General features: G+C 42.4%; 1 protein-coding gene across 1 annotated transcript; it reads right to left on the reverse strand.

Annotated features, from left to right (window-relative positions):
- Positions 1–404: 404 nt before the first annotated feature.
- Positions 405–17,552, reverse strand: rex1bd (required for excision 1-B domain containing). The gene is made up of 5 exons (XM_056277516.1): positions 17,426–17,552; positions 16,675–16,757; positions 16,257–16,461; positions 3,908–3,996; positions 405–876 (listed from the first exon to the last, which is right to left on the reverse strand). Exons 1-5 carry the CDS (start codon positions 17,426–17,428, stop codon positions 804–806), a joined length of 453 nt encoding a protein of 150 aa, XP_056133491.1. The 5' UTR covers positions 17,429–17,552; the 3' UTR covers positions 405–803.
- Between the last annotated feature and the right edge of the window lie 85 nt (positions 17,553–17,637).

A 17,637-nucleotide genomic window follows, 5' to 3' on the forward strand; every position in this document is an offset into this window, starting at 1 on the left:
GGTAATTGGCCAAGTACAATTGGGAAGAAAAAAGGGGGGGGGGCATAAAAAAAAAGACCCAACCAAAACCTAAATTGTTAACTGCTCAAGTGACCAATAATATAAAAATACTATATTGTGTAACCTCCACGCAGTTAATATGTGGGCTATTTCTAAAGCACACCAATAACAACGTAGGCTGGTTCAGCTGTCTCCCAGTGGAACAAGTTACCGCTTTATTATACTGTAAATACTGTATTTTATCTAAATTGACTTTGAAGACTTTTTTTAAATGTCCTATATTTTTGTAACAGTATATTTAAGGAATCTTGATTTTTCTTTTAAGTTATATTCTTTTATTAATAACGGCTCTAAAAATGTCTAAATGTCCATAAAACATTAAAAGAACAAAAACTTGTCTTGTAATGTGTTTTTATTGTTTAAAAAAAATCTTCACACTCAGGTATCCGAAAGACATGAGCAAGCTTCGTCCGAATGATTTATTTAAAATGTCACATCAGATTATTTACACATTTCATCTTAACACAAGATGACTTTGCTGAGACATGTATTCATACAAACATGCATGTAATACACACACACACACACACACACACACACACACACACACACACACACAATCTGCATCAGAAATGACCCCTGGGTAAAATGAGACTGCGGTACTGAGCAGGGTGGAGCCAGAGGGGGATCGATAAATGCAGCGGATGAGTTCAAGGCAGAAGTTGCAGCAGCAGAGAGGAGTCGATCCATCAATCACCATGTGGCGATCTAGGAGAGTAGCGGACTTCCTGGGAGACGGCACGTCAGTCACACTCCTCAGAGTCATACTTGAAGTCCTGCATGATCTCACTCAGAGCCTCTTTGGTCTTTATGATGCTGGACAGGCAGGGGAGAAGCAGAGAAAGAGCGGAGGGGAGAAGCAGACAGAGAGCGGAGCCTCACATTTAGTTATAGGGTGACCACTGTGCATTAAGTAAGCACACACTGGAGATTATGTCTCTAACTCACTGACCCCCCCCCCCCCGTTTGTGATGAAGTGATCTGATTGGCCGAGAGCCATAGTTACTAAAACATCATGGGAGCTCCATCACTTCAGCGGTATTATTCCACTTCCAAAAGCTGATTTCATCGACTTCTGATTTCACCAGCTGTCATCAAGAGGCCATGTTAAAAGTGGATGTTTCAAAATTTTAATTTTTTTCATTTTGAGATACTTTATTGATCCATGTGGGGAAATTACGCTCTGCATTTAACCCATCCTAGCTGTGTAGCTAGGAGTAGTGGGCAGCTGCCGTACAGCACCTGGGGACCAACTCCAGTTCATCTTGCCATGCCTTGGTCAGGGGCACAGACCCCTATGGAGTCTTAACTCTAACATGCATGTCTTTTTGATGGTGGGGGAAACCGCAGCATCTGGAGAAAACCCACCGCAGACACGGGGAGAACATGAAAACTCCACACAGAGGATGACTTGGGATGACCCCCAAGGTTGGGCTACCCTGGGGTTCGAACCCAGGACCTTCTTGCTGTGAGGGGACGGCGCTAACCACTGTGTCACCGTGCCACAGATACCCAATAAATATCCAGACAGCTTGACTTAGACAATGCACGTGCATGTGTGCACACACACACACATGCCACTAGTGAAGCAAGCAGGCTTTTCTGATGCTAACGCTAACACATATCCTACAACACCCACACCTTCTTCTCTAACTGGACAAAGAACAGTATTGTACCGATTAGCTTACACAAGCAAAACCAGTATGTATAAAAGCAGAAAGCTCTACATAAACTAGTTTATATGCTCGCAACATTTGTCTTCACTTTACTGCTCAGAATGTGACATCGTTACTTAGCTGCACAGCAACAAGTCACTACAGTTTTTGGTGGAAGAAATTGCAAATATTGAAGATATATTTTAAACAAAGTTTTAGGTCCTTTTTTTTTTACAGTGTAAAAAATTTGTGTAAAAGCAATAGAACACCTCAGGTGGTGTGTTATTGTGAATAAAATCACAGCTGTGATCATCAGGGGTGGGACGTACTGGGTCGAATTCCAAATCGTTCGATATGGTCCTCACGGTTCAAGACGCTCCCCATTTCGCAAGATCATGTGTTATTAACTAGAACGACCAGGATTTCACTCCTACCTAAAATGGCTGCCAGTTTTTAAACCCTATATTCTGTCAAGATAAATACCCAATTGAGATATTAATCCACTGCATATGTTAGTATGTCTGTTAGGAAACGACTGACACCCAAATTAACATTTTAACAACTATAATATTGTAGCAAATTCAGGCGGCAGCCGGGACGCGAACCCGGGTCTCCTGCACCACGGGCGACTACGTTAAGCAGTCAACTAATGGGTCCGACCCGTTAGCCAACGAGCTAGTGAGTTTACACATCCATGATTGTTACAGTACTATTTTTTCAAACAATTTAAAATCGCCGCTGTCCAACGCCTGTAAATACTGCAACGCCTCGATGGTAGTCTATAAATTTATTTCTGATTTTTCCCTTTTTTCTCCCAATTTAGTGGCCAATCGATCCCTATTTTAGTTCAAACACCCACCCTCGTACTGCATGTGTTCGCCAATTGCATCTCTCCGGCTGGCAGTCTCGAAGGAGACGCCTCCCCACTTTCGTGACAAGGCGAATCCAGGCTGAACCACTGCTTTTTCCGACACACACAGAGACGCATTCATGTGACGAACACAAGCCGACTCCTCCCCCCTCCCGAAGACAGCATTGCCAATTATTGCTGCTTCGTGGAGTCCGGTCATAGTCGGATCTGACGAGACCGGGGCGCGAACCCCGGTCCCCAGTGGGCAGCTGCATCGACACAAAGCCAATGCTTAGACCGCTACACCACCGTGGACCCCTCGGTGGTAGTCTGCGTCTGAAACGGCGGCTGTAACCAGATATGTTGGAAATACCTGAAAAACGGAAAACACATATTGTTAATCTAATGTAACGAGGCCTATAAAACGTGAAATGTAAAAAAAGAACTGAACGTTGTGAAAGAAATGATGTGAACAACACACGTCCTATATAGTGACATGACGCGCAAATTACGCACGGTCATTTTGACCGCTCATAGTCGTTTTAGGTAGATCTTGTAACTTTTTTGTGTGCAATGGATCTAAAACTAATTTTAATGCAAATATATACAATTTTAGGAGCATTCTGGGGGCGGCAGGTCTGTTTTTTCCCCACAAAGTTATTAAACTTTGAAAATGTTGCTCTGTTAGTTTAAAGTTTTAAAGTAAAGTAAAAATTGTGTCACACAAGATAGCACAAAATGTTGTTAGAACTTTTGCACTTGCATTACGTGTGAATACGTGCCTTGACAATGCCAAAATGTTGGGCCTAATTCTTAAAATAGATTAAAAATAGAGAACTGCAATGCTGTTTTGTCTCTTGCTTACCAAGGCGTCCACTGCATCGTATTGCATCGAAATCGTGAGAGGTATCGAACCGTGAGATTTGTGAATCGTCCCACCCCTAGTGATCATCTACAGCACTCGCCTTTGGCTTGCGCCCGCAACCAAATATATTCTCTGCACCACTGCTCTTTATCGCCTCTTATTTCACCTCTGTATATAGTCAATCCTTGTGCATATATCTGAAGATTGTTGTGTTGTTATTCTATATTAAGTACACTGTGAGAGCCACAAAACTGGAGTCAAATTCCATGTGTGTGCAAACCTACATGGCCAATAAATAAAATCTGATTCTGAACCAAATCATAGCCCTAATATATGTATTTGCATTAACACACTCCCTCTCATGTTCTCTGGCTAAAATACAACACATTCCTGTGCGAGACACAGAACCACCACATCATAAGTGGCAGTCCAGTAGTGAATTGGGGTGGGGGTGGGGGGGGTGATAACTGTTCTTACTCTTGCTTGATCTCTTGAATCTTTTCCTGACAGCCTTCGTCCTCAGGGTGATCCTGCGCCCTCTGTTTGGCCAGCTGCAATTTGGCTGTCTGTTGACAAGGTGCATCAGAAAAGACATACGCAAAGACATTCATCAGTGTCTGGTAGCTACAAGAGGAGTATGATGAAAATAGTAATTATGTCATTACAGTGACAATACTGCCAGAAAGCAGAAGAGAAAAGAGTAGGTGTTGGGACACGTCACTGTCGCCTTCATTAACGATGGTATGTGGACTGTTCAAGAATGTGGAGAGCCATTACATTTTAGCACCAGTCTGACTCGGTCTGTCCGACTGTGACGAGAGAGGGCAAGAGATGCTTCCTAGACATGGAGCAACTCGTTAAAACATCCCACCACAAGCGTGACGATGCCATTTATAAATCTTATATTTTGACTAGCACGAAACCAAAACAAGAAAAATTAAATCGTTTCTATTTACCATCCATTTACAATAGTGGTGTTAAAAAATGCAAAGGGACGAGGATATGTCAGCACAAGAAAATGTGTTGTTCTATAAAGACGCCAATGGCAAATGTACCTTAAAACCTTTGCCCAGTACACTTTAATTAAGATCGCCATAAGAACACTGCCCCCTTGTGGTAAATAGTCTAAGTTACTGGACAGCAACAGCTGTTGACCTCAAAAGCTTAATAAATAATAATTACACAGGCGGTTTAATTATTTATAAATATTTGCAAAATGGCAAAAAGGTCAGGTTTACCAACCCGCTACCTTCCTAGGCCCACGTAGTGCCACCTGCACACACACCGGTGTTAATTTTGTCAGCTATTTTTTTTATTTAGTCTTAGTCCTGTGTCGGATGTCCTTGTTAGATTTTATCATATCTAGTCAACCTCATCCTGTTTTTTTTTTTTTTTTTGATTCGAGTTTTAGTTGACTAAAAGTCTGGGCATTTCAGTCTCATCTTAGTCAAAGAAAACCCTAAGTACTTTATAGTATAGTTTATAGTATAGTTTTAGTCAATGAAAACTTTACATTTTAGTCTTTTTAGCCATCAGATTATTACTGATTAACATTTCAGTAAATCTAGTCAAGCCAAAACCAATTATTTTTTTTGTCATTTCAGTCTTATTCAACATATTTTATCGTGTCATTATCTGATGAAAAATACATGTTGAAGGATGAAGAAGGCAGCGTTGCAGAGTGTATCTGGTCCGATGGCATTAATTTAAGGAACACGTCCAGACATGGAACATGTTCTGATCTCATACTCATTTTCAACCGCCACGATTCAACAACCGGGGCCCAATACTCTCTTTAAAAACTACTAACAATGACAGATGCACAGATGATAAACGGTCTGAAACCAAATTTTTGCTTGCCCAAAGTACACGACGAAGTTACCGTTCTGTTCTGAACAACAGAAATAAAAGCAATTAGTCTAATAAAACTGAAAACTGTACACACACCAACTGCAATCTGCTTTGCTTGCATTAAAAAAATAAAAATAAATAGATCTAAGGTTGGCGTTAACAAGAAAAAAATGGTGCCCCACGCACTTAATAACGAATTAATAATATTAATATTAATAAGACGAATATAATGTTGACAAATTTGCTGTCTAGCAAGTTCATATGGCATCAATATTCAAGGTTAAACAAGGCAAGATTTGCTCGAATAACAACAACCGTGATAAGGTGCAAATAAAAAGCATGTGTGTGTCTGTGTGTGATTGTTTTGTGTTGTTGAAAGTGAAAACTGAAAAAGAAAACTACAACCAAAACAATCTCTGGTAGCCATCACACTGTTTAGATTTTGTTTAGCTTTAGAAAAGCACTTCTTTCCAATGTGGTTCTTGCTCTGTTGCGGCGGCCGCCTGTGAGGTCACCAGTTAAACTGAAGACACGCTTGGCAAAGGCTTGTTATGCTGGCATTGCCAGAAGGTCCAAGGCCAGAGATTTCACATGTGCAAACAGTGCAACTCTGATAAGTCCAAAAATCCATAACAAATTCCTCAGTGTTAGCATGGGAAAGCCCTTCTTTGTATTTCTGAATCTCCTGCCTGATAGAGGTCTGACGTCCGGGGCCTCGATGGACAACTGGCACCGAAAAGTCTCTGAAGCCTCTGTATCCCCAATTTCTTCTTACTCATCAGTCACCTCCTCTTGCAGTCTTAGTGGCACACTATGAGTAATGTAGTCTTCAGCCTTTTTTAGAAGATTCTGAATTTTTTCATCATCATTTTCAATAAGGGCTTCAGCTGACACACTGGGGTCAACAAAATATGCAGCTGCAGAAAGAGGCCATGACATCAAGGAAACAGCGGACACGTTGCTCCATATTTGCACCCATCTTCTGTGCCAGTGTAGCTACGTCCTTGTAGTTCCTTCCATGAGCTGGGGAGAACTCAGACAGGTGACTCCTCAAGTCCAACAGTGTGGGCACAACAATGGATAGGGAATTGGTGTCACTTTCAAGCACCTTCATGTGTTCTGCAAATGGAAGGAGCAAGTGTCCGAAGATAGCCACCTTCTGCCACTCACCGGGTAGCAGGCAGTCCGAGATCATGATGTCAGCTACCGATGTAAGATAGTCCTTCACTTTAAGAAAATGAGAGATTATCAAATAAGAACTGGACCATCTGGTAGGACAGTCTTTGATGAGGAAGAGTCCACACTGTTAAAGCAACCACTCTGTGGCAACAAATGATTGTGATACAGTTTCACCACCTGCCTGACTTTATCCAGCAGTGGTTTGATTGTGTGTTCCCTCTGGATCATCTTGACCACAAGCTGAAGGGTATGGACCACGCAGGGGCTCCTTTCCAAGGTTCCGTACCTAATGGAAAGATGAACAGAGAACACACTTTTCATAAATCCCCCAAGAAGAATTAATTTTATACATTAGCACATAATTTATCACAAGAAATATTAAAAATGCTGATTGCAGATCAAATTTTAGGAGAAATGTCTAAAACAGTGAATAGTCACAGAATGTGGAAGGACTGTGCATTGGGTTTTGTGTTGGGCACACACGTCACATGTATAAGCATTCTAAAATACACAAGTATATAAATGACGAACATCATGCACACACGGACCTTTTGTCTTCTGTTCTCTGATATTCTTCATTGATATCCTGGGGACTTGCCCTCCTCAGACCTGGTGTCTTCTTCACCGTTGCAATGAAAAGCAGCAACCATGTTGCTTCCATTATCAGTAATAATGGTAATTTTTTTTTTTTTGGATCCCCCATTCTTCTTGTACACTCATCCACAAGAGTAGGGGAGTATGTGTTCAGCTTTATTATATCATATTAAAATAACAAGTACTGGTTGTCCGGGTAGTGTAGCGGTCTATTCCATTGCCTACCAACACGGGGATTGCCGGTTCAAATCCCTGTGTTACCTCCGGCTTGGTCGGGTGTCCCTACAGACACAATTGGCTGTGTCTGTGGGTAGGAAGCCGGACGTGGGTACATGTCCTGGTCGCCACACTAGCACCTCCTCTGGTCGGTCGGGGCGCCTGTTAGGGGGGGGGGGGGGGGGGGATAGCGTGATCCTCCCACGCGCTATACCCCCTGGTGAAACTCCTCCATGTCAGGTGAAAAGAAGCAGCTGGCTACTCCACATGTATCGGAGGAGGCATGTGGTAGTCTGCAGCCCTCCCCGGATTGGCAGAGGGGGTGGAGCAGCGACCGGAATGGCTCGGAAGAGTGGGGTAATTGGTCAAGTACAGTTGGGGAGAAAAAAAAAAGGGCGGGGGGAATTAAAAAAAAGTACTGATTGCAAAAAAGGAAGCTCTGAGCCCCTTTTTAGACCATATATCTACGCCAATGGTTATTTTGTGGTTATCCAGAGTTGAATCAAGTGCAACTGGACTTGGTGTATATCCGTGAAGACGTTTCGCCTCTCATCCAAGAGGCTTCCTCAGTTCATGCCTTTCTGACTAGACCAAGCTAGTCTGACTGGCTGGTGATGAGACTCAGAATTTATCCTCTTTGGAGTCGTTGTCAGAACTATAGATGTCCATGGCTCTTTGTGTTCCGATATTTACCAACGCCCGTCGCTAACAGAGCCTTAGATATGAGTGGCTCTTTTGTGTACCGATGTTTGGCCGTGCCCGTCGTTATCGGAGCTATTGATTTTCATTTGTTTGAGAGAAAGAAACGATGTTGGTAAACATCGGAACACAAAGAGCCATGGAGATCTATAGCTCTGACAACGACTCCAAAGAGGATAAATTCTGAGTCTCATCACCAGCCAGTTAGACTAGCTTGGTCTCGTCAGAAAGGCACGAACTGAGGAAGCCTCTTGGATGAGAGGCGAAACGTCTTCACGGATATATTCCAAGTCCAGTTGCACTTGATTCAGCTCCTTTGGATAACCATGACCTGGATGAATGAGAACATTCACAGACTTATTTTGTGGTATTCTTTGTGTTGAGCCTTAATGTGTCTCTTTAGGTTTGTGGTATTCTTACTAGCTATTCTATGGCCACATTGCTTCACTTCTGATAAAACAATGCATTCGGTTTTTTTCACAGCCCCATTGTACCACAAATGGGCCCAAATATCAGCTCGTTTCTTTCTCTCAAGCCCTGTTGTTGTCATTATATAACGTTAGCTACTCCTCACTGTGCTAGTGTAGTCCTCATATGGTGCATGCAAAACAGGAAACGAAACCGCTGCACATGCCATCCAATGAACAAGACATTTGGATTGTAATTAATAACAAAAAAGTCTAATATTTTTTCTCATTTTTTTATCAATGAAAATAAAAGGAGATTTTGGTAAAGTTTATTATTATACTACATTTTAGTCTTGTCTTTATTCGTCAACAATATTGCATGTTGAGTTACAGTCACAGTGACATCAGTGCCGTCTCGTCACTGTCTCGTCTTAGTCATGGAAAAAAAAGGTCGTTGACGAACATATTTAGTCATAGTTTTCGTTAACAAAATTAGTTCACACTACTGCTGTCACATTATATTCGAATATCGAATTTAATTTCGAATTTGCATAAAAACATGAGATTCGAATGTAAATGGGGAAATTCGAATTGAATAAATAAATAAATAATAAATACATTGATTGTACTTTAAAATTATTAATTAATCAATGTCAAAAATGCCAAAAGTGGGCTACGGCAAGAATTCCAGCTCTAATTACCCATAAGTCCATTACCCATAAGTCCATGGAGCGGAAACGTAGGCCTAGGCTGCAGCCAGAAATGAGAAAATGGAGGAATTTGGTGCTGCCGACAACGAGCCCGATGATCAGCATACCAGAAAGATCGTCACTCCAGAGAATCTTAGGAGTGCGATTTGGAAACACTTTGGTTTTTGGACTGTAAATGGAAAGACTGAAAACAAGGACAAGGTAATATGCAAACTATGTGAGCGTGAACTAGCATACCATAGTTCCACGACCAACCTACATGCAGTTCCATCATCCGGCCGAATACAAAGAACTGCAGGACCCTGCTGGTGCGTCTGCTGCTGCTAAACAACCCAGGCTGACAACGTTTTTCTCACCTTCAGCTGCTCTGTCCTCTACACGAAAAGAGGCGATCACTTCACAACTCACCAAATTCATATGTAAAGACATGCGGCCAATAAGCATCGCGGAAGGTGGAGGCTTTAAAGATTTTCTCCGTGAAATTGAGCCACGTTACACTATCCCGAGCAGAACCACAATAACTAAAAACATTGTGAAACTCTACGATACTACTCGTGAAAATGTACGCCAGATACTAAGCGATAAGGAAATTGCACTCACTACAGATGGGTGGACGTCTGTAGCCACAGACTCTTATGTTACAGTTACAGCACACGTAATGTCGGAGGCATGGGAACTGAACGATTTTGTCCTACAAACGAAAGACTTGGGAAGTAGCCACACTGCAGAAAATGTCGCGGAGTGCATTTCTGGCACACTGAGGGATTTTCACATTCCCCGTGAATCGGTGATCGCAGTCACAACAGACAATGCACATAACTATGTGCATGCAGCTGTGGAGAGGTACCTCGATACCGTTAACATACCTTGCATGGCACATACAATCAATCTAGCTGTACGTAAAGGGCTAGCCGTCAGAGCCATAGACACGACACTTAGCAGGCTAAAGAAAGCAGCCGCACATTTCGGCAGGTCACCTACCGACAGCTACCTATTGGAGGATAAACAGCGTTTGCTGGGCTTGAAAACTGATAAATTAATTAACGATTGCATCACGCGATGGAATAGTACATATGAAATGATCTGCAGGGCATCGGAACAACAGGCAGCTGTTGCAGCTGTAATATTTGAGAAAAAATTGTCAAATCTCGAACTAACTAGTATACTGATCCTCATTGCTTAGCTCAGGGGTCGGGAACCTTTTTGACTGGGAGAGCCATAAAAGCCAAATATTTCTAAATATATTTCATTGAGAGCCATATAGTATTTTTAACGTATAATAAATTAAATATGTCTTACTTTTAATGCGACTTCTGGTGCTGCATGGTTTTGCTGATGGCCTTGTAGTCTGGTTCATACGTGGTGAGGTTGAGCTTCATGCAGGCGTTGAGGCTTCCATCAGTTAAACGTGAGCGTAGGTTGGTCTTAATGTTCCTCATATGCGAGAAAGACTGTTCACATGCATATGTAGAGCCAAACATGGTCAATACGGCAATACTCACACGCTGCATTGTGTGGTATGTCACAGGAAGCTCGTTCCAAGTTTTAAGAATCAGCTGGTCTTCAGGTTGAAGATTTTTCATTTCTGTCCACTTGTGTTCCCTCGCCAGCTCTGCTCGCTGTCGCGCAAGACTTTCCAACTCTCCATTAAGTGACTTGAACTTACTCATCCACATGTCTGATGCCTTCAGGTCAGCAACTTCCAGCTCAAAGTCTCCGATAGAGACCCCGGGGATGCATGTCAGGTCGATTTTGTCCACTGCACACTCATGTGGATGAGTGATGAACTTGAAAAGACCAGTGCGCGCACGAAATTCTCCAAAACGTGCTTTGAATGACTGCAGGAGATTGAACGTAAAGCCAGCTAGCTGCTGGAGATCCAGATGTTGAGTGGAGTCACTTGCTAAGCATGCATCTCTAAATTGTTGCAGTCTTTCAACGTGCAGAAGACGACCTGTTTCAATGTCCCTGAGAAAGACTTCCAGCTTGCTTTCAAATGCAAACACTCCTTGTTGAAGGGATGAGATTGTATTTCCAATACCTTGCATTTTCACATTGAGCTGGTTCAGATGGCCAGTTATGTCCACGAGATAGTGAAACTGCAGGAGCCAGTCAGTGTTGTCTAGCTCAGGATGCTTGACGCCTTTCATTTCAAGAAAAGTCCGGATTTCACTCAGGCAAGCTGCAAAACGGCTGAGCACCTTCCCCCTTGACAACCAACGGACGTTGCTGTGTAAAAGCAGACCGGGATAATGATTCCCAACTTCTTCTAACAGAGCTTTAAACTGGCGATCATTTAAAGCTCGGGCAACAATAAAGTTGACCACTCGAATGACCAGCGACATCACCTCACCAAGCTCCTGGCCACACGTCTGAGCGCAAAGCGCCTCCTGGTGCAGGATGCAATGAAAACTTAGGATGGCTCTCTTTTCATGTTCACGGAGAAGCGCTACAAATCCTTTGTTCTTCCCCAACATACAGGGTGCACCATCAGTACAGACAGAAATAAGTTTATCCATCGGTAGTTTTTTTTTCTTTAGCAAACTCCATGAAAGACATGAATAAATCCTCTCCTCTTGTTGTCCCTTTCATTGGCAAAACAGCCAAGCTTTCCTCACGCAGTGTGTCACCTGCAGCATACCTGGCAATGATACTGCACTGAGATAGATGGCTAACGTCTGTTGACTCATCTAACGCGAGAGAAAAGTATGTCCCGGCGTTTATGTCCTTAATTTGTGTTTCCTCGACTTGATTTGCCATCATGATGCTACGATCGTGCACAGTTCTTGCAGACAGGGGCATGTCTTTTATTCGTTTGATTATCTTGTCTTTATTTGGGAAGTCATCAAACAGTTCATTGGCCACATCAAGCATGAATGTTTTGGCATACTCGCCATCTGTGAATGACTTTCCATTCCTTACTATTGCCAAAGCCCCCGCAAAGCTAGCGGAATTCCCGTCACCTTGCTTGGTCCACACACGTAGTTGCTGCTGACTCGTCTGCACTCTCCGCTGTAGCTCCTCGCATGCCCTTTTCCTGCTGTCCCCCGCTGGATATTTCGATGCAAATGAAGCATGGTGCGTATCGAAGTGCCGCTTTATATTTGACCGTTTCATCGATGCAATTTTATCATTGCATATTAGACATACCGCAGATCCTGCTCTCTCCACAAATGCAAATTCCTCTGTCCACGCAGCCTGGAATGCACGGTAATCATCGTCTTTTTTTCTTTTCGCCATCTTTTCCGTTACAAGGGTTGAAGCGGATAAACTAGTTGGCTATCTGATAAAATTGATTTCTTCACCTTTACAATGACCCGGACATGCTCGCGAGCCATTGGTTCCCGACCCGACCCACGGGTGACCCGTGACCCGTGAAATTTATCTTCAAAACTAATTTCTGTTTACTTTAAAATGACAGTATTATTAAGAAATATCACAAGTATTTTAAAATCAGTTCCAAACTGATTTTTTTGAAAAAAAAATAATTTTCAACTCAAAATTGTCTGGGAGCCATATGCCGTCACCGGAAGAGCCATATATGGCTCGCGAGCCATAGGTTCCCGACCGCTGGCTTAGCTGAATGATAATCATTAGTAGACCAACAGCGCTACCTAGTGGTGGTTAAGCTAGGCTCTCATATACCCCAGATGTTGACTGCTGCAGCAGTCGGAGAGTTACAATAAAAAGGACCAGACGTTAGGAATTGGTCTCCGGCTCAAATCACTGTTATGGATATATTAGCAGTACAAGATACATCCAGATAATATAGAAAATATATTACACTAACCACAACTGAATGGGCCATGGTCGAACAGATGCGTGAAATACTTAGACCGTTCAAGATTGCGACTGAGGCTTTGTCAACTAACAAATATCCCACAGCTTCTGCTGTACTGCCTTTACAGCATGTACTACTGTGTCAACTTGGCTCACCCATTTCTAATGCAATGCCCAGCTTGAGGGAAATGACCGCAAAGATCGACACAGATTTGAGGAAGCGTTATGACAAAAATAACGAAGCAACATTCATGTTATTGAATAAAGCAGCATACCTGGATCCCCGCTTTCATAGTTTAATGCATTTATCAGAGGAACAGAAGGACCAAGTGCACGCAAACATTAAAGAAGAAATGGCCGTGAGATTTGAAAGTGGGACAGATGAGCATTCGTTAAGCTCAGACACTCACGCATGAAAAACGGCCCTGACGGCAATGGGCGATCTGTTTGGAGAAACATACAAGGGAAGGGGCGAGACGAGAGACGACCGAGAAAATGTACTGCACCAAGAGATGTGGTCCTGCCGAAGAGAGACAACGATGCCGGCAGACAGCAATCCTCTTCTATGGTGGAAGACGCTGGGTAGCGCAAAATATCCCCACCTGGCGCAGCTTGCAAGAAAGTAGCTGAGTGTTCCCGGGACATCAGTGCGTTCTGAGCGAGTCTTTTCCACAGCTGGGAATACTGTTAACAAAAAGCGCCCCGCTCTTGACACTGAACACGTTAACCAGTTGATATTCCTGGTGAATAATTTGTAGCCTCCCAGTCCAGTTAGGCCTATGTGTAGGCTATGTATAATCGTATTTACAAAGGCCACATAACCCACTATTTTTTATTTTATTATTACTATTATTATTTATTTTAGTTATTTAGTTTGGTGGGCTTGCCTAGGCTACTTATAGGCCACGTTCTGTCAGTAGCCTACGTTACATTGCCATGGCAGCGCTGAATGCAGCCCAATTGCCGTGAGGATTATTGACATTAATATTACTTGTTTGAGAAGCATACTCTGTGGTAATTGTTTTTGAAAATATGGTAACATTTGACTTCATAATTTGCATTAAACTTCACTAATTATTTCGACTGAAATATGTTGTCTGTCTGCTTGTCCCCTCTTGTGGATACAAATGGTAAAACGCATGATCAAAATAATTACTGGTCAATAAATTACGGGTTATTTTTAGTCTTGCCATTTTAAAGACCGTTTTTTACGTGGAAATTCGAATCCAAATTCGAATATGGGTACAATTCTGCCACGAATATCGAATATGTTTTTTTCTTAAAGTGACAGCCCTAGTTCACACACACACGCGCACACACACACATATGTATATACACTGAGGAGCCGAAATATTATGACCAACTGCCTAATATGCTGTTGGTCCTCCATGTGCTGCCCAAACAGTGCGGACCCGCCAAGGCATGGACTTGACAAGACCCCTGAAGGTGTCCTGCACTATCTGGCACCAAAACATTAGCAGCAGATCCTTCAAGTCCTGTAAGTGACGAGGTGAAGCCACTGTGGATCGGACTTGTCAGTCCAGCACATCCCACAGATGCTCAATGAGATTGAGACCTGGAGAATTTGGAGGCTAGGGCAACATCTTCGAAACTTTGTCATGTTCCTCAAACTATTCCCAAATAATGTGTGCAGTGTGGCAGGGCACATTATCCTGCTGAAAGAGGCCACTGCCATCAAGGAATACCATTGCTATGAAGGGGTGTACCTGTTCTACAACAATGTTTAGGTAGGTGGCACGTGTCAAATTGACATCCACATGAATGGCCGGACCCAGGATTTCTCAGCAGAACATTGCCCAGAGCATCATACTCTCCCCACCGTCTTGGTGTCTTCCCACAGTGCATCCTGGTGCCATCACCTCCCCAGGTAAACGGCGCACACGCACAAGGCCATCCACATGATCTAAAAGAAAAAGGGACTCATCGGACCAGGCGACCTTCTTCCACTGATCCAAGGTCTATTTCCGATGCTTGTGTTCCCATTGCTTTCGACAGTGGACAGGGGTCATCATGGACACTGAACAGTCTGCGGCTATGCAGGCCCATATGCAGCAGCGTGCATGCACTGTGTCATGCAATATTTCTCCCATAACCATCGTTAAAACTTTCTGTGACTTTTACCACAGCAGACCGTCTGTCACTTCAGATCAAACGGGATAGCCTTCGTTGCCCTTGCGCATCTATGAGCCTTGGGCGCCCAACACCCTGTGGCCAGTTTGTGGTTTGTCTCTCCTCAAACCACTGTCGGTGGGTACTCACCACTGCTGGCCGGGAACACCCCACAAGCCTTGGCATTTCAGAGATGATCTGACCCAGAGCCCTAGAAAGAGAGAGTTACGTCAACTCCGTAGACGTCAATGGGCCAATTATTTAACAACAATGGCGGATCATGGGAGCCCCGGATAGTTCCAAACAGTGCGACCCGGGGCAATAGGATTTCTATGGCAAAGGTATGTTTCTCGCATTAATCAAAGGTTAATTTACAGGTAAGAAGCTACAGTTAACATTTTAATGATGACCATTTTACAAGCATGTTTGAATCAAATTAACAATGTAATTTAAAGCGTGACAGCTCGTCAATTCCTACACATGCGCATAGAATATGTGTCACGTTGGAATATATCTATATCTATATATAAATGCAAAATCTGAAAATATTGGTTAGTAGTTACCAGAAATCGCAGTTAAGCAGTTCATTTAAATGACCCGCCAAGCTCCGTTTGGAACTATTCGGCGGCTACATGAACCACGTGACCCTCTCGCGTTCTGACCCCTCATTGATGTAACTCTCTCTTTCTAGGGCTCTGATCTGACCCAGTCGTCTGGCCGTAACAATTTGCCAAAGTCACTCAGGTCTTCACTCCTGTCCATTTCTCCTATATCCAACACATCGACTACGAGAACTGATTGTTCGCTTATCATGTAATCTACCCAGACTTTGATATGTGCCCTTCTTTGGAGATGATCAATGTTATTTGGTTCACCAGTGAGTGGTCATAATGTTTTGGCTATATTATACGTATATTTTATATAATCCAGTGAGCCAAGTAAATTCTTTATGAGACAGAATAAAGAATTTACTTGACTCACTGGATTATTTTGCTCATTTGTGGAGCACTTTGCCTACACTGAGTGTTTCTTTTAACGAAGTTTTATATATATTATACGTATATATATATATATAATCCAGTGAGTCAAGTAAATTCTTTATGAGACAGTACAAGCCTGTTTCATGCCTTAAGTAATCATCAGCTGTCAATAAAGCTACTCTATTATGCTCCTTATTTGTTGAGCACTTTCCCTACCATTGAGTGTTTCTTTTAACAAAGTTATATATGAATATATACATATGAATGTAGTGTTTCCTACCAGTTCAAGTTTCTGCTTCTCTTTGCTCTGAAGCTTTTCTATGTGCTCTGAGAGGTCTGGTCTGTCAAAGTTTTGGTGCAGTTTCTCCTTAATCTCCAGCACTTCTTTGGAGATGCCGCAGAAGGCCTGTGTGATCTCATGCACCAGCTGTCTGTAGTGGTCAAAATCATAGTGAGGCCCTGTCCTCAAGTAGGCCTCGTGTCCTCTAGAAAGGGAGTAAACAGTCAAACAGAAGCAGAGGCAACATTAGGCCAGCAATTCACTTTACTTGTCTATGGGCACTCAGGTAAGGGGAATAGACCTAAGAAGTTGTTATGCAACATGTGTGGGGATGAAAAACAAGCTGACAGTGTAAAATGTATGTAGCGGATTATGATAAGCCTTGGTCTTACAAATTTCCAGATTTATTGCAACTTACTCCTCAAAGAGTCTATAAGCCTCTACCCGCTCTGTTTGAAGGACATAAAATCGCTGGATCAGGGCCTTAAACTCTGTAGGTACCTAGAAGAAGAACCACATTTAGAGAAAATTTAGAAAATTTTAGTTATTCGTGGCTCATCAGGCTGAGCTTTTCAGTTCTACTCTTTGGCTGTATTTGCTTTGTTGAATTGCAAAAATAGTTTGTTTTGCATTAAAGTGACAGCTATAATAACTGGGCTGAGTGTTAATCTGTGTGAATATTTTAACGTGAAAAATTAATACATAACATAAAAATATATTACTGTATAGCCTGATTTTACTAACTTTACATTGTAGTTAACTTGATGGGTTATAACCCATCAAATAATTATTTGAGCTTAGCAAAAGAAACAACCCTTCAATAATTTATGTGCTCTTTAAGTGATGACACTTCAGATTCGTTAATGTAGTTAACTGCAGGCATAATGAAGCTAATGATAACTTAATGTTCGTTTTTGTTTTTTTTGCTAGACCGAGTTGACCATATGTCCATTACTCATTACGTCTCTTTTCATTTGTACATACATTTGTTTGTAGTATATATCACTGTGTATAAGTAAAAAGAATACATTTATTAAAAGAGCAAGTTGGCCAACTAATTAGTACAGCCTTAACTTGCTAACACTAGCTTAGCATCTGTGAACGTACTACTTTAACGGTTCCGTGACGTTTTGCGACTACGGGTAGAATCTGAAATGAGAACTACCTACCATGATTATATTCCTGAAAATTGCGGTTTTGGGTTTCGGTAAAAACGCAAGTAAATGTTACGTGATACGTCCGTATTCTTTACAGAAAGCACTGTGTTTGCTATTTCGTGGGCGATTCGGGTTGCATGCATATGGACAGAACCGCCTACCCGGATATGACGTACAATGAGCGGTAGTTACGGGTTTTCAAAATTAAAGTACGCCTAAAAATA

This window comes from Lampris incognitus, chromosome 3, assembly GCF_029633865.1.
Source record: "Lampris incognitus isolate fLamInc1 chromosome 3, fLamInc1.hap2, whole genome shotgun sequence".
NCBI lineage: Eukaryota > Metazoa > Chordata > Actinopteri > Lampriformes > Lampridae > Lampris > Lampris incognitus.